Below are 23,654 nucleotides of genomic sequence, written 5' to 3'. Positions count from 1 at the left end.
TAGCCAGGTGGGGGGTGGCCTCTTCTGCTAGGCAACCAGCAACAGAACAAGGGAAAACAGTCTCAAGTTGTGCCGTGGGAAGTCTAGGCTGGGTGTTAGGAGGAATTTCTTGTCAGAGAGAGTGATTGGCATTGGAATGGGCTGCCCAGGGAGGTGGTGGAGGCACCGTCCCTGGAGGTCTTCAAGCAAAGCCTGGATGAGGCACTTAGTGCCATGGTCTAGTTGACAGGCTAGGGCTGGGTGCTAGGCTAGGGCTGGGTGCTAGGGTGGACTGGATGATCTTAGAGGTGTCTTCCAACCTGGTTGATTCTATGATTCTATGATTCTATCCTGTGCTAACGCGATTCTAGAAGACAACATTCACTCAACTGCAGATCCCTGGAACAACTCAGCAACCATTCTGCGAGTGCATATGGAGTGCACTAAGCAATTAAATGATATTGGAAAAAGCTACAGCAACACACCAGTTCAGTGGTTACATCATTTGCATAGAAGAATATAAATTCTGTATCCTTCTTAGCCTCAAATTCTGATCTGTAGTTTCCCAGAAAGACATCCTAATGTGAAGCCTGTGATCATCCCAAATCTAGAAACACTTCCTGTATCAGAGTTCAGGTTCAAGTTCCATAACTGGGGCACCCAGGTAAGAAAAGATATTCTTTTAGGTTATTTTTGCAGGCTTTTCACAGTAAACTGTCACTATGCTTAAGCACTGATGTATTTCTCAGAGCACGGCTACGCAGCTGAGGGAGGTTTTGCCATAGTTAAAGCACTTGGAGGGATGGACACCAAAAGAAAGTTCATTTTCTAGTTTCCTCAATAAAACACAATGCCATGATTTAGCACAGATAACAGGATACAAATAGCTTATTCCAGTCCGCTTCTGTCCCTCAGTGCAGTGCAGCTCATTGTACCTGAGATAATGGCGCTCACTGACGTGGCTGTGTTGTTACTAGGCAACCAGAGATAAAACGCAGGGTTTAATGATTTTTATTTGATGCATTTTTATGAGAAAGTACATTCTCTCTTCTCCTCTTTTGATTTTACTTGAGGTGGAAATGCTGTTTACACAGGGAGACACATTTAGCCATCCTTTGCAACCTGAACAAGAAAATGATTCAAACTGGACTTTCAAACAGTCAGTCATATTAAATATACTGACCACTACTGTCATCACAGAATGATATAATGTTTTGGGTTAGAGGGGACCTTGAAAGGTCACCTAGGCCAAATCCCACTATCAAACACACCATAGCAGTTTCTGAGATCTCAAATCACTTCACTTTATGTACTCCTCCACGGCAGACAGCAAGAATCATAGAATCATAGAATCATAGAATCAACCAGGTTGGAAGAGACCTCCAAGATCATCCAGTCCAACCTATCACCCAGCCCTAGCCAGTCAACTAGACCATGGCACTGAGTGCCTCATCCAGTCTTTTCTTGAAGACCCTCAGGCCCAAGCCTGTATCACCCTTAACCTCTCCCATGATGTCATGACACACACACCTTGCAAGGCAACATAACATTTCTTCCTGTGGATTTAGGTTGCCTTCATTTTCTCCAAAAGAGAGGCATCATCATCATCAAAAGCTATCCATCCCAGCAAGGCTCTGTTACGGAACGGAGTTTAGGGGAATTTTGGGGAATAACATGCGAGGCCGACTTATAAAAAAGAAAGTTTAAATGATTTATTACTAAACACTAGAAATCCCCTTCCCCAAACTGATTTATAATTATCCCATGTAAGTTCTTGGTTTGTGGTTGCAGATTAAAATACAGAATGGTAAAAATGAAGAGAGTCTGTCATGGAGGGTAGCAAAGCTCCCTTGCAGGTCCTCATGTTGTGCGTACCAGTGTCTCACATTGAAGGCCAAAGCATTGTAAAACCCAAAACAATCTTCCAGTCCCATGAGAAGTTGCCTCCCTAGTGAAGATAAGAGGTAAACATTGGCCATTGTTTTTTCCAACTGTCGGCCTTGGTTCTCATGCACGCTCAACACCTGGTGTGGGCCGAACTTGGGGTGGTCTCAGAAGTTGTTTTTGGTAAAAATTGTCCAATTATATGGGTTAATTATAATTTGTGCCAATCTGTAAGAATAATGTAAAATTAGTTTGAATTGGTGGGTTACACCTCTTTAGAAACACTATAAAACAGTGTGCCTGCATGGATCAGGAACGCCTTTTGCCTGCGTGTCTGCTCGTCTGCTCGCTTGCCTGCCCGCCTGCTGCTCCTGCCCCGGTGACCTCTCACTCCTGATCGGCCCTGCCCGACGCAGGGGCCGCAGAAGCCAGAGGCCCACTTCAGCCCGATCCTGACAAAGGAAGGGACACCGCCCAAAACTTCAAATCCAGCTGAACTGAATTGCTTCACAGTGAGTAAACCAAAGAAAAGACTCTTTTACCTAAAGACTGAATAACTTCGGAAGACTCAAAAGAACTCTAAAAATCACAGACTCTCTCTTTTATTTGCCATTTGAGGTTACTCTGCAGCCTCATATCAAAGAATTCACGTGGGTGATTTAGTTCGGGAGGGGGATCTCCGTGTTTGAGCAATAAATCACTTGATCTTTACAAGTTAGCCTCACGTGTTTTCCCCACAATTCTCCCAAACTACCTTCCACGACAGAGTCTGTGATTTTAAGAGAGTTCATTCGAGTCTTGAGAGATTATTCAGTCTCTAAATAATGAGTTTGTCAGTTACTCACTGTCCAAATGCAGTTCAGAAGAGTTTCAGAGTATTATGAATTTCAGGCGCGTTGTCCAAGCCTCTGCGATTCTGGGCCGAACTGAGCGCTGGCTTTCCGAGGCTAACGAGGATCGGGCGCTGCCGAGTTCGTGCCGTCTCGAACTGGCTGTAACTGTTAATGCTGCGGTGTTAATGCCAAGTGATACATGAGCAGGCAGGGTATCATTCAGAAGGAGAGCAGGAGGACGAAGGGCTCTCAATTAAGGCTAATGCAGCATTTTTATAGTGTTCAAAAGAGGTGTGTTTAGCCAGTTCAGGTGACTCTACGTTAATTTTACAGATTGGTACAAAGTTATAATCAATTCATACAATTGGACAATTACAGTATCACAGTATCATCATCAGGGTTGGAAGAGACCTCACAGATCATCAAGTCCAACCCTTTACCACAGAGCTCAAGGCTAGACCATGGCACCAAGTGCCACGTCCAACCTTGCCTTGAACTGCCCCAGGGACGGCGACTCCACCACCTCCCCGGGCAGCCCATTCCAGTGTCCAATTATTACCCAAAACAACCTGTAGGACCACCCAGGGGTCAGCCCCCAACAGATGTTCATCGGGTGATGGGAACCAAGGTCTTTGTCCCAAAACATAGCCTATGTTTACCTTTTATGCCCCTCTAGGGGACAAATCTTCTCAGAGGCTCTGTAGCTGCTGGGACAACAGATAGAAATATTGCTTTGATTTTGCAATAGCTTGGCCTTCATGTGAGCCACGATCCTGTGTACAAATGGGGCCTGCAAAAGGGCTCTGCTACCTTCCATGACAGGCTCTTCCCACATAAGACTATATGAAGATGTGCATCTTAGGAAGCACGCTAACCCTTTGCCCTGGCAGCCTAGGAGACCTGCCTGTAACTGCAAGCAGCTACACATCTCATTCCCTATTCTACAATTCAATGGGCTGTTGAGGAGCCTGATGGCAAAGCACGTCCCTTCAGCAGGCATGCCCTTCCTTCAAGAGAGCATTAGAAATACTTCTACACCTACAAGACCACAGAAGCTCTCGAGTTTCTTCGCATGCCAAGGTGTTCTTCTGCAACTTTACAAGCACTTGTGTCTCATATATAACTTGTCAGCACTGAACTCTTTTTAGATCTCATGACTTCCTGCCTCTCCTGCCTTTGCAGTAAGAGCAAGAAAGAATCCATGTATGTGAAAATGAACTGAAAGCCTTAGGCAAAGGGCATGCTGATGGCTCGTGCAAACAAAGCTACAGTTCTGACTGCATACTTCTGCAAGGTTTGCAAGATGAGGTGAAAAGATGAGCACAGGAGGTTTGGTTTTTTTTTTTAATGCAACATTGTAGAATAGCTAAAAACAACAAACTCCTGCAAAGTTTTGCATTCACAGATAGATAATCCCAACATAACTAATGCTGCCAGAACTCACAGGATAACTAATTGAGTTCAAACCCCCTGCCAGAGCAGGACCATTCAATCTTGCCAGACAGGCCTTTAAAGTCTCCAGGGAAGGACACTCCACAACCTCTCTGGGGAGCCTATCCTAGTGCCCTGTGACCCTTACAGTAATGAAGTTCCCCCTTGTGTTGAGGCGGAACCTCTTTTGCTGCAACTTACACCCACTGCTCCTTTTCCTATCACAGGGAGCAAGTGAGCAGAGCCTGTCCCCTGCCTCCTGAACAGCCCTCAGATGTTTATAAACATTTTTTAAATCGCCTCTAAGTCTTCTCATCTCCAGAAAAAAAGGTCCCAGGTCCCTCAGCCTCTCCTCCTAAGCCATGCCCTCCAGTCCTCCTATCCTTGTAGCCCTCCACTAGACCCTCTCCAGTAGATCCCTGTCCCTCTTCAACTGGGGAGCCTAAAACTGAAGGCGGTATTGAAGATAAAGTCTCACCAGGGCAGAGTAGAGGAAAAGGAAAACCTCCCTTGCTCTGCTGGACACACGCTCCTTATACACCCCAGGATCCCAATGGCCTTCTGGCCACAAGGGCACATTGCTGACCCATGGATAACTTGTTATCCACCAGCACTCTCGGGTCTCTCTCCACAGGGCTGTTCTCCACCAGATCACCTCTCAGCCTGTACTGGTGCAGTTTATTATTCCTTCCCAGGTGCAGGAGTCTGCACTTGTCCTTGTTGAACTTCACTGGGTTTCTCCATGCCCAGCTCTCCAGTCTGTCCAGGTCTCACTGGGTTACTTTATCAGGTTATTTCACATTTTTTCTCTGCCAAGGTTACCTTCAGTTAACAGGAATCATGCAATTCCATTTAAAATGTCTCTTTGCCCCTTAATATTAGTCATCTTCAAATTAAAATAGACATTCCAGTGGATTTTTACAGACCATTACTATGTCTAAATATATATCCTCATTACTACGATTGTTATCAGGTTCTACTTGATATCACTTAGGTAACAAAATAAATGCATGCAAAGGTTCAAAATAGTTGTGCAGGTCAATAAGCACCTCTTGCATTTTATTAGAAGTTTTAAATCAGTGTGCTTCTGATCCCCAAAACAGTGCTGAACAGCTACATCTGAACATTTGCCCAGTCAAAATAAACAAGGTTGAGGGTCAGACACTTTACTCTGAAGTATGTTGTAGGGAAATTTTGAAAATCAGTAACTTGCCACAGTGTGTCACAGTCATAACTGGTAACAGTATAGACTGGATGAGGCACTTAGTGCCATGTTCTAGTTGACTGGATAGGGCTCGGTGATAGGTTGGAGTGGATGATCTTGGAGGTCTCTTCCAACCTGGTTGATTCTATGATTCCTTCAGAAGCCTCTCCACATACACCCAGCTCCCTCCTCATAACACAGAAGCAGGCAATAGATATAATTCAGTGGATTTGTGAGATAGAGGGGTTTTGTCTCTACTTTTACCCTCCACATTTGAAAATGTTGCAAAGTTCTCACATCTCTGAATCGTCACAAAAATTGTCTGTTCATACTTCTGCTGAGAGAGTGCAAAATGCCACAACGACCCAGAGACTTTATACATTAAAGAGAGCTTTAATATGTTGTGCTTTTTTTTTCTTTTAAAGTCTTTTACTCTGTATGCATGTCAGATTTCACAGCACCTTGGGTTAATTTAGAAGGATAGGCTAACAAATGCAATTGATTCCCAGTGCATTTCCCACTTTCATGAAGTTCACAGATATCTTGAATTTGGATTTGCAGTAGTTTTTACGTGCTTTGATATGGATCTTAACATTGCCAAGTGCCATTCTGTACTTCTATCAAAATCTACAATGAATCTGGGGAAAGTCTGCTGAAATAATAAATCCTAAGAAGAAAGCAGCAGTACCAGACACAACAGGCAGAGTGGGTCTATTCAAACACAATGCAGCAGTGTTACAATGCTGAAGATTCACGAGCTGCTCACAATTGCGACAGAGCAAGGCAGACATCAAAAGGAGAGCAGAAGAAGATGTTTTACAGTTAGAATTATTAAGACCTCAATGGGTTCGCCATATCAAAAGCACTGAGATACCACTTAGTGGGAAGGAAATATTAGCTGTAGAAAGATTTTTCATAATAGCAGACAAGAGTAAAAGCACTGCATGACACTGAAAGCCAAACTAATTGCAGTAAAAAGACATATTTGTACCTGTGAGGGTGATTAACCACTGCAGCATGCACAAATAGAATGATGGTTTTCCATATCTTGCTTTGTTTGCATCAAGGCAGGATAACTTTCTGATTAAATCTGTCTTCCAAAATCCCAATCATAACTGATTAAATGTACTTACTGAGCTTAACAGTAGCGTAAGTGAATAGGCTAGCAACTCTCCTTTTTATGTAAAGTTTAACAAATTAAGGTCCCTTCCCATAAACAAGATTGCTTCTAAAAGGCTGGTTAAAAATACATGTATACAAAAAAAACCCAAAAAACTAATAACCCATCAGAGTGGCTATGAGGAACAACTTTAATTTTCCTTGTACTGACAACATTAATTTTAAAGGAAAAACGTCAGCCACTCAAAAAAGAGAAAAACAAGACACTATTTTTTTGCTAGTTACTGGCCTCAGCTTGGTGGCTCATACTAGACAAGTTGATGCTAGCAGTATTTGTCTGGTTGCATAATGTGTACAAAGCTTCATATTCACAAAATGGGGATAGGAGAACCAGACTGACAAACTACAGTCCTGCAAATCTCAGTAAATCACTGCATGACTCAGTGTCCTGAATGGAGCCAAGATAAGGTTAATTTTCACAAGAAGCTGAGAGGAACCACACCTGAGATAGTTAACCAAACCAGCCAGTGGGGTATGTGATGCCATCCTGACCGCTATACTCAGGGAGAGGAGGCAAGGTGCGTGGGAATTTGCACATGGCAGGCGTTCTAGTGAGCACCACATTTTATTTGACTCATTTTATATATTATTTTATTAGCATTATTGATATTTCTTTGTTTCTTTTATCTTCATGCTGTTCTCTTAAAACATCCTTATCTCAGCCCACACTCTTCTCCAATTCTCCTTCTCATCCCATTGGGTGGAGGAGTGTGACCAGTGAGCAAGTGGCAGCCTGGGGCTCAGTTACCAGCTGGGACTAAATCGTGACACTCTGAAGACAAATCTGACATGCATCTTGATGAAAAGGAGCAGGGATGGCTTTAAAATCCTACTTCTCAGACTGTCTACTTGAAGTAAGTTACATGGTAACCGGCCAAAAAAATGGAACGGAACAGAGCTTGGAACAGACAGGGGAATTCAGAAATCCCAAGAGCCAAGATAGTATCTGATTGACTACTCTACACAAATATTTTTCTTCTGTCTCTAAGCGGGATTAAAAATTTCTCTTTTTAGTCTCCAACACCTTTAATTAAGGAGTCAGGCAAAACCCATTTCAGTTGCCTCAGTTCCCTCAGAATTAGCACAAGACTGCTACGAGCTTATGACACTCAGTATCAAGGATGTACTAAATGCTATAATGAGATACCTCTCTCTGTTTCCCTGAGCCTGAACTCTCAAACATAAATACAACATTCTTCATTCTGCTTTGGAAGAAAGATGCTTAAAAGTTAAGACAATGAGGCATTGCATTTGGTTCACAAGACTTATTTGTCCTAAATCTCTGGTTATGGCTCTTCAGCCATTAATTCATCCACAAAAGCTAGAAAGGTAAAGTGATTATTAATGTGCCATCCTACAAAAAGCTTGCCAGTTTTCAAATGGTATTCACAACACAACAAGACTCATGGCGGACGTAGTTCACAGTAGATCTACTAAAGACTGTTAAGTGGAATTATAGCAAGAAGGATGTCACTTAACTGCCGCTCACTGACAAGAAAATTCTAACCTATCACATGTGGATAAAAGAGCAAAAAGAGAGAATGAGATGTAATGTAGGTGGAAGACTTTGATCTACCTAAATTCTCTGAATGTGAGACTGAACAAAGTATGAAGGGAAAGTGACTAGGAGGAAAGGGAATGATGAAAGCTTCTTTATGTCATCTTTACATGTAAAAAAGATTCTAAACTTTACTTAAAAATCAGCTGTGAGAATTCATGTACTGTTGCTGAATTCTCATGGTAAGTCATGTGAAAAATTCCATGTTTTTTTTTTTGCCATTGTTCTGTAAAACAGAAGGAAATAGCACTGTCTCCTAAATATATTCAGAGATGTTTATATAACAAAGATACTTTCCAGATAAGATTTTAGGAAAACAAATTAAAACCCAACACACAAACATTAAGAGAGAAAAAAAAAAACAACAAACCAACAGAAAAAAAGCTACACAAACAAAACAAAACCCCTGAAGAAATACAAGCCTCTTCCATTTAGAATTTACTAGAAACAGACAAGATTTTTCTTGATCTTACTGTCAAACCACACTTAGCTTGTATCAGCATGTAAGAAAACTTCACCAGAGAGTGATGGAAAGCTAATAGAGCAGTTCACCTTTTAGATATTGTTACACTCTATCAACTCTCCAGTCACCAAAATATATTTCCAGGGTAGACTGCTCCATGTTCTCAAACATTACCATTTTAGACAAGGAAAAAACCTTGGAGGATTGGAAGAAATTTCTAAATCATCCAGACTTTTTTTCACGGTACAACTAAATGTCTGTGTTTCATTCTGGATTCGTATTTATATAATTTATTAAATTTCAGAGATCACAGCAGTGATAGCTCCACAATTTGCCCAATCTACCCTCATTATCAGGAGGTTTGCATAAGGTCTACTGTGAATCTTCTCAAGCACAGCCTTAACCTACTGTTTGCTCTTTCATCCACATATTTAACAAATTTGAAAGCTGCTGTCGTGTTTCTCTTTTGAAGGCTGATCACAGCAGAAACAAAGTCTGGCCAGGATTACATGCAGCAGAAAACTGAATAACCAAAACAGAGCATAGTGTTAGGAGCAGGCAATCCAAGGAGAGAGGTTAGATCACTGTCGCTGGCATGCAATCCCCAAATGAGACAAGAAAATGAGAATTTTGTCCTTAGGATACCAAGCAAAACCAAACTGTTCGTTGACTACAAGGATATGTGGCTTATGATGTTTCAATTCCCTACCTCTACCACAGTTGTCTTGGCAGCCTTGCACATAGGTTGGTTGAAGTTTCGTGCAGTTTTCCTGCAAAGGAAAAGAAAATTAGCAAATATGACAAGCTGCAATAGGACTTCCCAGAGATAAGCTACTAGAAGTATCTCTGTAATAAAAACATCACAAATCTTTTTCACCAAGCAGACGACTGGTAAAAAAATATGAGGGAGGAAAAAACATTATGGAATTGTATAAGATGCATGAAATCACCACATTTTACTACATCAGAAAAAATTATTACAGCTCTTTTGACTTCTAATCAGCACAATGTTTAATTGAAATTGTGTGGGCTACTGATATCTCCATTTACCAGATCCAAGGGCAGCAGCAAGTTGGACTTTCTACAATGTACATTACCATTATTTCACTCCACAGAGAATAATCTCCATGGAGGGATGGAGAACAGAGTTTAATGACCTCTCATGTCCCACATATAGTTTCATAATATTCAGACTAGGACTTGGTATAGCATAGAATCATAGAATCAACCAGGTTGGAAGAGACCTCCAAGATCATCCAATCCAACTTATCACCCAGCCCTGTGCAACCAACTAGGCCATGGCACTAAGTGCCTCATCCAGGCTTTGCTACCATACCTCCAGGGATGGCGACTCCACCACCTCCCTGGGTAGCCCATTCCAATGCAAATCACTCTCTCTGACAACAACTTCCTCCTAACATCCATGTCACATGTAGTGAATTTAACTCAATTCTCTTGCTTTAAAAAAGCAATGCCAGCTTTGGCTCTCACTGCAAAACTCTAGCATTCATCCTAAGTATTCCCACACAGTATTTTGGTAATAAGGACAAAGATCCTCTAGGCAATAAAAGTAACACATGGCATTATCACCATGCTGGGATCAGCCTAGCAGACACAGGGAAAAACAAGTGACCTGTGTCAGCCCCTCTTTGTAATTTTCAGAAAGTCAACAAAACTGTGTGCCATAATATTTAAGAAAAATTACATTTGCTGAAGTTTAGTTCCATTGAAAGCTTCTTAGCATTTTTCTCTTTTAAAATGTAGAATTCTTTAAAAAATAACCAATCATCACAATGAAACGACAGTTTTGAACAGGTCAATACCTCCTTCTCCCTGTTTCACAGAACAGGGTTTTTTTCCTGACCATCCTTGTTTCCCAGTATTTCTTCGCCCTTTTGCCTGATGACTATGTCCAGTGCCATATCCATGCTGAACTTCAAGATTCTGCTGCCACCTCGTGACTTTATGGAAGGCAAGGCAAGGCATTTATACGACCTAATCCTGAGACCACTTGGCAGTTATAACAAGATTTCTAGTGCAGGGATTTACAGAATCAAAGCTATGTGCAAAGACACACATTTCAGGGAAATCCTGCTTTAATGGCATACTCAGAAGCTGTAAAAACTCTAACAGAGACAGACTGCATCCAGTTCTGGAGCTCCCATTACAAGAGGGATGTGGACATACTGAAGCATGCCCAGAGAAGGGCCACGAGGATGCTCAGAGGGCTAGAGCAGCTCTCCTATGAGGACGGACTGAAAGAGTCAGGGCTGTTCAGTCTGCAGAAGAGGAGGCTCCCAGGTGACCTTCTTGTGGCCTTCCAGGATCTGAAGGGGGCCTACAAAAATGCCATACTCTTTAGGCTATCAGGGAGTGACAGGACTGGGGGGAATGGAGTGAAGCTGGAGATGGGGAGATTAAGACTAGATGTGAGGAGGAAGTTGTTCAGGATGAGAGTGTTGAGAGCCTGGAATGGGTTGCCCAGGGAGGTAGTTGAAGCCCCGTCCCTGGGGGTGTTTAAGGCCAGGCTGGATGAGGCTGTGGGCAGCCTGACCTAGGGTAGGGTGTCCCTGCCCATGGCAGGAGGGCTGGAAATAGATGATCCTTATGGTCCCTTCCAACCCTGACTGATTCTATGATTCTATGATCTTTTGTCTATGGGTATCCCTGTGAGCTGTGTAAAGATGAAATGTATGTTAAAATGAGGGAACCTTGAAAAACAAACAACAAACCCAGACTTGAATTCATATTCTTCTCTTAATAAGAGAGAATTACTATCCTGGAAGAATGCAATACTAGCTGCTAGTGATTTAGGGAAAACTATTCTAAACTAAGCAGAAAATAAGAAGAAAAACAGAAGTTAGAAAAACAGAAATAAAGTCACAGAAGAACAGATACAGAATGAGCAAAGGCAGATTTCAGTAGGTCATCCCAAGTGACTGGCCTCCTGAGCCAAAGACTTTCTCAAGATCATAGTAACCTGTCTGTCAGTAAAAGAATCTAGTATAAAATTAATTTAACATAGGCAAAAGTATAAGAGCTAATGAGCTTGGCTCTATAAAAACTTATGCAGTTTCAAATGTTCTTGCATTAGTAAAGTTGTTCAGAAGCAGCAGACTTGTACAAGATGAAAAGTGTTATTTCTAGAGAACAAATGATCCAGCAGTGCAAAACAAGGAAACACTACTTTTCCAACACAGAATAATGTTCAGGTTTTTGTAGTATGAAACTCATAAACTGGCTAGCTAAGTCTTTATTTTAAGACAGCTTTCTGGAGATCTAGACACAGCACTGGAAACTGTTCCAGTGATAGGTACTAAACTGACACAAAGATATGACAACAATTTACAGCTGTTCTCCCAAAGGCAGAAGACAGCAAACTAGTTCATGGCAGAGTGAACCAATTAATTACATCTGCTGCCTATCTAATGTTGTAGAGATGAAGAGACAACTCAGATATGAGCAGAATTTGCTTATTGCAGAAAACACTTGAAGCCTTAGAACATGACCCAGTCTTTGACAACAGGGGGAACTTGACTCAAATTATACCTTCACCAGCTCTGTTCTTTGTCAAGAATGTACATTCATGGCACAAACCACATCTCTGCCTGTAAACTGGAAGCACACTGGGAAGCAGGTTCACAGAATGGAAGGGGCTGGAAGAGAGATTACCTCCCTGGAGATCTGAAGGTCTTCTAGTCCAATCCCACCTGCTAAAGGAAGTTCATCTAACATGAGTTTCATGGGAATACATCCAGGTTGGTTCTGAAAGCCTCCAGACAGGGAGATTCCACAGTCAGTCTGGGCAGCCTGTTCTAGTGCTCCATCACCCTCAAAGGAAATAATTTTCTCCTTAATTTCAAGTGAAACCTCCTGTGCTCTGGTTTGCACCTGTTGCACCTTGTCCTATCAACTGACCACCACTGAGAAGAGCTCAACCTCATCCTCACAACTTCCCTTTAGATATTTATATGCATTTATAAGATCCTCTCAGTCTCCTTTTTATTCCTGTCTGAACAGGTCTCTCCCTTCACTCAATTTTCCATACTGTCCAGGACTCTTAAATGGCACTTCTGTTGTGCTTTGCAAGGTCACTCAGCAATCTTGGGTGCATACGATCAGAGCACATGGATCACTGGGTGTCCAGTTTGTCTAGATAACCTCTAACTCTGGCCTCTTCTACTAAGAGAGAGTCTTTCTTCCTCCATACTTTCTGTCTTACCTCCAGGGAATGGGATTCTTGAGGGCTGGTCTTAGCAGTAAAGACTGAAGCAGAGAAGGCATCTAGGATTCTGTCACCTCGTTCAGCAGCAGGTCCATATTTTGCTTGGTGTTTCTTTTCCTACTGATATACTTAAAAAAGCCCTTTCTGTCATTGTTTACATCCTTTGCCAGATTTTACTCCAAGAGACTCAGTTTTCCTCACTGCCTCCCTGTATACTCTGGCAATGTTCTCATATTCCTTCCAAGTAGTTGGTCCTTTTTTCCACACATTGGAAAATTCCTTCTTCCATTTCAGTTCTTCCAGAAGCTCTTTGCTCATCCATGTAGGCCTCTCTTGTTGCAATCCTACTCCATTCTCGCATCATTCTTAACACCACTATCTCATGGTCACTGCAGCTAAGGCTGCCTCCAACCTTCACCCCTCACAACTCCAGACAGATATTCTTTGTTCATTAGCATGAGGTCCAGCAGCACATCTCTCCTCATAGGGTTAAAAAGTGATCATCAATGAACTGCAGGAACCTCCTTGACTGTACTGTGCCTCACTGCGTTGCTCTCCCAGCAAATACATGGTGGCTGAAGTCCCACATGATAACCAGGGCATGTGGGACTACTGCTGCAGGACAAGGCTACTTTAAGCTGTCTGTGGAAGGTCCTCATCAACTTACTCTCACGGATTGGGTGGCTTACAGTAAATACCCACTACCATGTCACTCGTATTCGGCTGTCCCTTACTTCTTACCTAGACACTTCCAACACATTCTTCTTCCCCTTCTAAGAATGGTGCCAGATGAAAAGGAGGAGGAGACGAAGGAGAATATCCACAAAAAGCAGTGGTACTCCCTGCTGTTGACCCTAAAGAGCAAAGGTCTAAGGGAGCTTAAGATCCAGAGACACTGTTCTGGTAAGCAGATCCAGTATTTGCATCAGACTAATGAAGTGAAGCCCCTCATGTGTGCATTGTTTCAGCACACATGAACAAGGTAGGATTAATTAATTTTATTTGAGGGAGACTAGGATTATTTGTCTTGGTAATGGTACACTACACCCAGGAATTATTATCTACTGGGCCAGACACAGATCTCAGGAGATAAAAAGATGCCTGTATGGAAAGCAGCTACAGCATATGCTGTATGGAGCTAGGAGACATAAAATATCACGCAGAAAACTCTCTTTAAAAAATTGCTCTCTAAGAGCCTGGTGCCATTCCAGATCCCCAAGAAAACACTATAGTTGCCTGTATGAGAATAGACAAAAACTTCATGCTGGCCCACAGTCAGAACAAGGCAGAGCCTAGATCTACTGAGGCACACCTCAACAAACTAAACAGAAATCACTAAATAAAATAATACAGAAGGAATCCCAGTGGCCAGGAATACATATAGTGAATATGTAAAAATGTCAGAAATGCATTTTTGTTTTGCTTCTGTCCATCACAGAAATATTGTGGTTATTTACTAAATCTATTAAAATTTCCTCCTTTGTTGTTTGCTGCAGGGTATGGCACGAGCCAGTGTTTCTCTGTTCTACGTAATCAGGTAATCTGAATGGGTCACTGCTTATTATGAACAAATTCTTCTAAGCTAGCAACATTCCACATGCAATAGAACACTGGAAGATGATGTTTCCATCTTTGATTAACTACACTTAAAGTCAATGTTTTTAGGTCTACTCCAGGTGGAGGTAGCATATGGTATCAATTGTATTGTGTGAATGTGGGACACATAGGAAGACTTCCAAAAGGAACAGGAGTATCAGGGAAAGATATAAAGAGAGATCAACAGGAATAAAGGAAGCAAGGTGGAAAAGGAAAAATGCAAGCAGTCTGTTTCTGTGGACAACAAATGAATTATTCAGAGGTAAGTAAGCATCAGTAGATATATACAAGGTAAAAGAGCAGACAATGGGAAATCAAGATCAAACAAAGACAAGCCCAAGAGGGAAGACTGTTTCCTGCACTTTATGTCTGAGAGACTAAGAAAATCAGTGTAGCAGCCATCAAATTCACTTACACACATACAAGAAAGTTCAATCAGAAACCATCTTGTCCTACCAGTGAGCAAGGCAGGATATCTAAAGATGGGTAAAATAAAAAAAACCCTCAAGTATTATAACCTATTATTATTATTATTATTATTATTATACATACAGAAACCTGTATATATATATACCTATATATATATATACACACAAGAAAAAACATGACTTTATCAGTATTATTTTATCTGCCTGTTTTTCAGTTACCTTTTCAACTCTGTTTGTTTTAATACAGATAAAGGCAGGCTGCATCACTCAGCATTTTCTTGTACTAAACTGCCACTGGTTAAAACACTTACCTTTTCATCTGGTAGCCATAAAACAAACAAATAAAAACCATATGTTAAATACAGGCAAGCCTCTCCTGCTTTAGCTCAGGATAAACCAGAGCACAAATACAGTAAATCAGTAATGCTATCACTAGTGCAAATATTTTCCCTGCAGAAAATGTTTACATTCATATGATGCCTCTCCCTACACTACTGAGATGAAATCATCTTTTAGTACACTTGTCTGTGGACAGAATCAAGTCTTCCCACCACTGACTGGCTAGGAGACTCATGCAGCTCACTTCTCTCCTGACATACATGAACCTGCACTTCTTGGGTCAGCCTTCAATTGCTTGAGGAAAAGGAGCCAAGTTAACATGAAAATTGAACAGAATGTCACTACAATTTTACAGTCATTCCATAGCTATTTTTCAGTTCTCAGAAGTCACTAGAAAAAGAAATTGTATTTTGTTTTTATATCAGTGTAATTTGACAGTAGGGAAAGGCAATATGAAAGAAAGCAAAATCAGTAAAACATTACTTTGCCATCACACAGAAGACAGGATTCTCCTGTTCCATTACCTAAGCCATTAAAGAATTTCTTCCCACTTGTAGAGAAGTCATACCTGAAGATGATGTTTCCTGCACGATCAGCCTTCCACGCTTTCACAAGAGCAAAGTCTCCTGTGATTGACTTCTCCAGAATGAAGTGACGGCCATCAAACTCTCGCACCTACAGAAAAAAGTACACTATGCAGGTTTCTTCAACAAGATCCCCCATGTAATATGGGTTTGAGTTTACATACTCTTAACATTCAGACTTCTTTTTGTACCAAAAGCTTTATCCAAAAAACTGTAGGTCAGCTGCATAATAACAGGGAAGCTCAGAAAGGCTGTAAACTCCAGTTTTGTCAGTGTTTCTGTTTAGTGAAACAGAATGAAAATCAGAGCTATAACCCTGTTGCTCCATCTAGTGGAATTAAACATACTTTTTTTTCTGCATGTCTGCAAGCTAACCAAAAACTGAAGAGGTAAAGCTGAAGAAGTTTGAGGCCCTGTACTCAAATCACATCATCTGACAGACTGAATTACATTTGATTTTCTTTACAGCAGTATTTGTAGTTATATTGTACCTCAAGCCAGAACATGTAACTGACAGACAGCATTTTAATCCTGTATGGAAAGGTTTCTTTTAACAATGGAGAAGGTGAGAGTGTACACAAATAATACTGGAGAGCTATTTGTAATTTCTGAGAGAAGGAGGAAATAAGACAAAAGTGCATCAGATGTCAGTTTTACAATACTATGAAAGGAAATTTGAGCTTTTATAAAATGACACTTTCATTAGAAATGGTTTTTGAGATTGGGTTTGATCAAATTTAGTTTGAAAAATGAGAGGCTGAGGGGAGTGTGGTGGAAGGTCCAAAGCATGCCTAGAACACATATCTATTACATGCCCTAAACGCTTGCCCAAATACCCACCCTGGGCCGCGCTTCCCACTTCTTCCCAGAAGAAGAAGGAAAGCAGACAAAGGCTTTGCCATCTCTCAGTCTATCACAGACTACATATCTGGGTTTTTTTTTCAGCTTGCTCTGTTTAAGATAAACACAGGTCAGGATCCTAGGCCTGTGCATCTGCCTTTTTTGGAGCAATAACTCAGGACTGGTTTCAGAGGTGGTTTTACCTGTTGCTATTGCTGAAACACGCTCGCCAAAATCCTTCAATCCCTAGAAACTGCTTGTTTGTTGCTGCTGCTTTTGGTTTGTTCGCTACCTGTTTGCCTTACTGGCACGTGTCCAGAGAAGGGTGACGAAGCTGGTGAAAGGCTTGGAACACAAACCCTATGAGGAGAGGCTGAGGGAGGTGGAAGTGTTTAGCCTGGAGAAGAGAAGACTCAGGGGTGACCTCATAGCTGTCTACAACTACCTGAAGGGAGGCTGTAGCCAGGTGGGGGTTGGTCTCTTCTCCCAGGCAACCAGCGACAGAACAAGGGGACACAGTCTCAAGTTGTGCTGGGGGAAGTATAGACTGGATATAAGGAGGAAGTTTTTCACACAGAGAGTGATTTGGCACTGGAATGGGCTGCTCAGGGAGGTGGTGGAGTCACTGTCCCTGGAAGTGTTCAAGAGAAGACTGGATGAGGCACTTAGTACCATGGTTTAGTTGACTGGCTAGGGCTGAGTGCTAGGTTGGCCTGGATGATGTTTGAGGTCTCTTCCAACCTGGTTGATTCTATGATCAATTCTATGATTCTCGGTGTGCCACCACACTTTGCATCGAGCATAAGTGGGGACTTGGCCTATGACAGGCAGCCTGACCCTGCCTCGTCAAGCCCAAATACAGGTAACAGCCCAGCAATGACCTAGCAATGAGTTTCGACCTTGGGACTTGCCTGCCCACTGCTCCAGCCCGCCGCGACAGCCCGAGGGCCACCTCCTTGCTGTACACAGAATCATAGAATCATAGATTCATAGAATCAACCAGGTTGGAAGAGACCTCCAAGATCATCCAGTCCAACCTAGCACCCAGCCCTCTCCAGTCAACTAGACCATGGCACTAAGTGCCTCATCCAGTCTTCTCCTGAACACTTCCAGGGATGGTGACTCCACCACCTCCCTGGGCAGCCCATTCCAATGCCAAATCACTCTCTCTGTGAAGAACTTCCTCCTAACATCCGGCCTAGACCTACCTCGGCACAACTTGAGACTGTGTCCCCTTGTTCTGTTGCTGGCTGCCTGGGAGAAGAGGCCAACCCCCACCTGGCTACAATGTCCCTTCAGGTAGTTGTAGACAGTAATAAGATCACCCCTGAGCCTCCTCGTCTCCAGGCTAAACACCCCCAGCTCCCTCAGCCTCTCCTCATAGGCTTTATGTTTCAGGCCCCTCACCAGCTTTGTTGCCCTTCTCTGGACACGTTCCAGCACCTCAACATCTCTCTTGAATTGAGGAGCCCAGAACTGGACACAGCACTCAAGGTGTGGCCTGACCAGTGCTGAGTACAGGGGCAGAATAACCTCCCTTGTCCTACTGGCCACACTGTTCCTGATGCAGCCCAGGATGCCATTGGCTCTCTTGGCCACCTGGGCACACTGCTGCCTCATCTTCAGCCTATCTATCAGTACCCCCAGGTCCCTTTCCTCCTGGCTGCTCTCCAGCCACTCAGTCCCCAGCCTATAGTGCTGCTTGGGGTTGTTGTGGCCAAAGTGCAGAACCCTGCACTTGGCCTTGTTCAATCTCATCCCATTGGCCTCTGCCCACCCATCCAGCCTGGCCAGGTCCCTCTGCAGGGCTCTCCTACCTTCCAACAGATCCACACCTGCTCCTAGCTTGGTGTCATCTGCAAACTTACTGATGCTGGACTCAATCCCCTCGTCCAGGTCATCAATAAAGATATTGAACAGGACTGGGCCCAGCACTGATCCTTGGGGAACACCACTAGTGACAGCTGCCAACTGGATGTGGCACCATTCACCACCACTCTCTGGGCTCTGCCATCCAGCCAGTTCTTGATCCAGCACAGAGTGAATCTGTCCAAACCATGAGCTGCCAGCTTGGCCAGGAGCTTCTTGTGGCAGATAGTGTCAAAGGCTTTGCTCAAGTCCAGGTAGACTACATCCACAGCCTTCCCCACATTCACCAGGTAGGGAACCTGATCATAAAAGGAGATCAGGTTGGTGAGACAGGACCTGCCCTTCCTAAACCCATGCTGGCTGGGCCTGATCCCTTGGCCATCCTGCAGGTGGTTTGTGATGGCACCCAAGATGACCTGTTCCATCACCTTGCTTGGCACTGAGGTCAGGCTCACAGGTCTGTAGTTTTCTGGCTCCTCCTTACGACCCTTCTTGTGAATGGGTATCACATTGGCAGCTTCCAGTCTTCAGGGACCTCTCCAGTGAGCCAGGACTGCTGATAAATGATGGAGAGTGGCTTGGCCAGCTCAGTTGCCAGCGATCTCAGCACCCTAGGGTGGATCCCATCTGGTCCCATGGACTTGTGAGGATCCAAATGACGCAGCAGGCCCCTTACTGCTTCCTCATGGATTAGAGGGGGACTGTACTGGTCCCTGACTGCAGCCACCACTTCAGGAGTCCAGCTGTCCTGGAGACAACCTGTCCCACTAGTGAAGATTGAGCAAAGAAGGTGTTAAGCACCTCTGCCTTTTCCTCATCCTTTGTCACTATGTTCCCCTCTCTATCTAACAAGGACTGGAGGTTGTCCTTGGCCCTTCTCTTGCCATTCATATATTTAAAGAAACACTTTTTGTTTTCCTTCACAGCCGTGGCCAGCCTGAGCTCCAAATGGGCTTTTGCCTAATTTTTCCTCTACCAGACCTAGCAACTTCCTTGAACTTCTCCTGGGACACCTCCCCTCTTTTCCAAAGGTCATACACTCTCTTTTTAATCTTTAATTCCTTCAGCAGCTCCCTGCCCATCCAGCCTGGCTGCCTCCCTCCTCAGCTCATCTTCTGGCTCAATGGCACAGCTGCTCCTGTGCCTTCAGGAGTTCTTTCTTGAAGCAGCTCCAACCTTCCTGGACCCCTTTGTTTCCAAGGGTTTTTTCCCAAGGAACTTTCTGAGTCAGTTCCTTAAATAGGCTGAAGTCTGCCCTTGGGCAGTCCAGTGTGGAGGTTCTGTTGATGCCCCTCCTGGTTTCTCCATGTGTTGAAAACTCTATAATTTCATGGTCACTGGACCCCAGGCAGCCTCCAACCACCACATCCCCTACCAGCCCCTCTCTATTTGTGAACAGCAGGTCAAGCAGGGCTGCCCCCCTGGTAGGCTCACGGAACAGCTGGGATAGGAAGTTGTCTTCCACACATTGCAGAAACCTTCTAGACTGCTTCTTCTCTGCAGTGTTGAAGTCCCAGCAGATGTCTGGTAGGTTAAAGTCGCCCACCAGAACAAGGGCAGGTGATCTGGAGGCAGCCTCCAGTTGCTTAGAGTAATAAATCAACCTCTTCTTCCTGGTTGGGTGGTCTGTAACAGACTCCAACCAGGATATCAGCCTTGTTGGCCTTCGCCTTAAGTCTCACCCATAATGACTCAACTTGATCATCTTTGATTTCTGCCCTCACGACGTCCAGAGCATTCCTAATATACAGAGCCACTCCCCCACCCTTTCTCCCTTGCCTGTCTCTCCTGAAGAGTCTGTAGCCATTGATCACAGCACTCCAATCATGTGAGCCATCCCACCACGTTTCAGTGATGGCGACAATATCATAGTTTTCCTCCAGCACCAGAGCTTCCAGCTCCTCTTGTTTGTGACCCATACTGTGTGCATTAGTGTACTGCACTTCAGCTGGGCTGCTGCTGTTACTCCTAGCTCTAGCCTACCATCCTCAATTCCCTTTGATTTATCTCTGGTGCTGTCATGTTTAACCCCCTCCCTCTTCCATTCCAGTTTAAAGCCCTCTCAACAAGCCCAGCCAGCTCATGTGCCAGGGTCCATCTCCCCTTCTGTGACAGTTGTATCCCATCTGCTGATTGCAGACCTGTGGCAAGATGAAGTTCCACAAGATCAAAGAATCCAAAGTTATGTTGGAGGCACCAACCTCTGAGCCACTTGTTCATCAAATATGCTTTCCTATTCTTCTCTGTATTCCAGCCTGTGACTAAGGGTATAGATGAAAAGATTACCTGTGTCCCTGTTCCCTCAACTGTTTTCCCCAGTGTCTTAAAGTCCCTTTTGATAGCTTTTAGCCCTCTGTTATTAATCTCATCATTCCCTGCCTGTATAACTAATAAGGGAGAGTAATCAGAGGGCTGCACTACAGTAGGCAGCCTCCGGGTAACATCCCTGAGCCGGGCTCCAGGGAGGCAGCAGAGCTCCCTGTGGAAGGGATCTGGCCAGCATATGGAGCCTTCTGTTCCCTGCAGAAGGGAGTCACCAATAACAATTACCCTCCTCTTTTTCTTCTGGGTACTTGTTCTGATCCGAGGGGGCAACTGATTTGTTTTAGTTGCCCTCCCAGCTGGTGATGCTTCTGCCTGCTCCAGGATCACCTCATCCTCAACCTCTAGTGCCCTATATCTGTTATGTAAGGGCAGCTGGGGATGTGAGGATGGCTGGAAGGGTTTTCCCTTGCCCCTTCTGGCAGGCACCTGCATCCATTCTCCTTGGCTGCTCTGTTCGTCTCCCTCTGGCAAGGGGGACTGCAGAGCATGGTGCTCTCTTTTACATTCCCTTTCAGCCTTCAGTCGTTCCACCTCTCCCTTGAGTTCAGCCACCAGGTTAAGCAGACAATCAATCTGCTCACACCTAATGCAGCCATTGCCTGTGTCGAGTGCCAGGCTCCAGCACTCCTCACATCCAGACGTCTGGACACCTGCACTCCTACAGGTGGGCTCTGTTTGGGTGCCCACAGTTTTACAAGTGTTGTACAGCTTGGACCTAGTTTGCACCATGTCTGGCTTTCCTGAAGGTCCGATGGGAGTTGTTTGGTGGTTTTGGGTTTGGTTTGGTTTTGGGTTTTTTTTTCCCTCCCCCGGCGTTGCGCTCGGCAGAGACCTCTGCCGCTCCTCGTTTAAATCTGCGCTGGGCTCGGCAGAGACCTCTGCTGCTCCTCGTTTAAATCTGCCGCTCGCCAGGCACCGCCCCCTGCCTCACCTTCCTGCGAGCACTTAGCGCCTGCCGCTCCCTACCCCCTTCTGGGCTCCTCGGGTCGAGAGAGTCTCAAAATGGAGGAGAAAAAAGGCTTCGAGAAAGCGCGTTTCAGCTGAGCTAGCCTCGGTCCTGCTCTCTCTTGCCAAACCAGAATTCTATGATTCTATGATTCTATGTATGGGAACAAACTGCCCAGGGCGCTGTGGAGTCTCCCTCTCTGAAGGGACCCTCCCGGATGCATTCCAGTGTGATCTGGTATAGGTGATCCTGTTCTAGCAGGGGGATTGGACTGTATGATGTTTCAAGGTCACTTCCATCCTCTAACATTTAGTTCCCCAAGAGACTGAGGAAAGTAAGAGAGACTTTCCTACAACATTCCAAGAAAAATGTTGTCAAATTACAGGCTACTAAAAAAACCCCATTCCTTCCATTGGTAAAAAAAAAATCATAATATTAGAAGCAAAATAAGGAGAAAAGAAGACTAAGCTAATGATCAGATAGTGAAAGCAGACATGTACAAAATACATAGATAACTGCTTTTATTCCAGCAGTGTTCTTGAGGCAGAATTTAATGCCATTCACGGCCTACAGCACTAGCCATTTCTTCAAGTGCAGTTACAGCACTGAGAAATCTCTTCCCTTCTCCAACTTCTACATCCAGTTTCAACGTGAAGCCCTCATTTCTCACTTAGAAATAGCACTCTGGGTTTTTTTTTATTTGTAATTTCAAATACTCAGACTAAATTGCATTTCAATTCTTGGAAAATGAATTTCCTAAAAGTTAATGTAAACTGAGCTTTTCTCTATTTTACAGGAATATGTCTTATATCTTCTAATGGTAAAATGCTGCAGGACTTGGGATGAGATTGAACAAGGCCAAGTGCAGGGTTCTGCACTTTGGCCACAACAACCCCAAGCAACACTATAGGCTGGGGACTGAGTGGCTGGAGAGCAGCCAGGAGGAAAGGGACCTGGGGGTACTGACAGATAGTAAGCTGAAGATGAGCCAGCAGTGTGCCCAGGTGGCCAAGAGAGCCAATGGCATCCTGGACTGGATCAGGAACAGTGTGGCCAGTAGGACAAGGGAGGTTATTCTTCCCCTGTACTCAGCACTGGTCAGGCCACACCTTGAGTCCTGTGTCTAGTTCTGGGCTCCTCAATTCAAGAAAGATGTTGAGGTGCTGGAACATGTCCAGAGAAGGGCAACAAAGCTGGTGAGGGGCCTGGAGCACAAATCCTATGAGGAGAGGTTGAGGGAGCTGGGCCTGTTTAGCCTGGAGAAGAGGAGGCTCAGGGGTGATCTTATTACTGTCTACAACTACCTGAAGGGGCATTGTAGCCAGGTGGGGGGTGGCCTCTTCTCCCAGGCAACCAGCAATAGAACAAGGGGACACAGTCTCAAGTTGTGCCAGGGTAGGTATAGGCTGGATATTAGGAGGAAGTTCTTCACAGAGAGAGTGATTTCCCATTGGAATGGGCTGCCCAGGGAGGTGGTGGAGGCACCGTCCCTGGGGGTCTTCAAGAAAAGACTGGATGAGGCACTTAGTGCCATGGTCTGGTTGATTGGATAGGGCTGGGTGATAGGTTGGATTGGATGATCTTGGAGGTCTCTTCCAACCTGCTTGATTCTATGATTCTATGATTCTATATCACAATATGTAAGGAGTACCTGTCCCACTAATAAGGGTTTTTTATTTTTCAGGTCATTATCATACACTGCAGGGGCCTGGTGCAAACTTTTGTTTGAATACACAGTGAACCTTGTCAGACAACTGTCAACTGAAGAGAAATTGAGGAAGCTGGGATTTCATATGAATGATTTCTTGATGCTAAGCCCCCTTAAGGCTGTAAAAAGTCTTCTAACACAAAACAGAGGACAGAAGTAATCAGTGGGAGGAAAACTTATGTGGCTGGTAGCACAGACATCCTGTTAATGCAATACACTGAAGTTAAACTTTTCCAGGAGGTGCTTAAACTACAGTTTAATTT

The 23,654-nt window shown here is 44.0% G+C and overlaps 1 protein-coding gene across 3 annotated transcripts in view; it reads right to left on the bottom strand.

The window, feature by feature from the left end:
* Positions 1 to 23,654, bottom strand: part of OXCT1 (3-oxoacid CoA-transferase 1) — a 142,061-nt gene that overhangs the window by 98,074 nt on the left and 20,333 nt on the right. For all 3 annotated transcript variants that reach the window (XM_064140588.1, XM_064140589.1, XM_064140590.1), the window contains exons 6-7: positions 15,688 to 15,794; positions 9,241 to 9,301 (exon numbers count right to left, since the gene is read on the bottom strand). In XM_064140588.1, the coding sequence (XP_063996658.1) occupies positions 9,241 to 9,301; positions 15,688 to 15,794 (168 nt within the window). The remainder of the gene's footprint in view (positions 1 to 9,240; positions 9,302 to 15,687; positions 15,795 to 23,654) is intronic.

The sequence above is a fragment of the Pogoniulus pusillus genome, chromosome Z, assembly GCF_015220805.1.
Source record: "Pogoniulus pusillus isolate bPogPus1 chromosome Z, bPogPus1.pri, whole genome shotgun sequence".
In the NCBI taxonomy this organism is placed as follows: Eukaryota; Metazoa; Chordata; class Aves; order Piciformes; family Lybiidae; genus Pogoniulus; species Pogoniulus pusillus.
The sequence above is the reverse complement of the archived record's forward strand: the minus strand, read 5'-3'. Positions and strand labels throughout refer to the sequence as shown.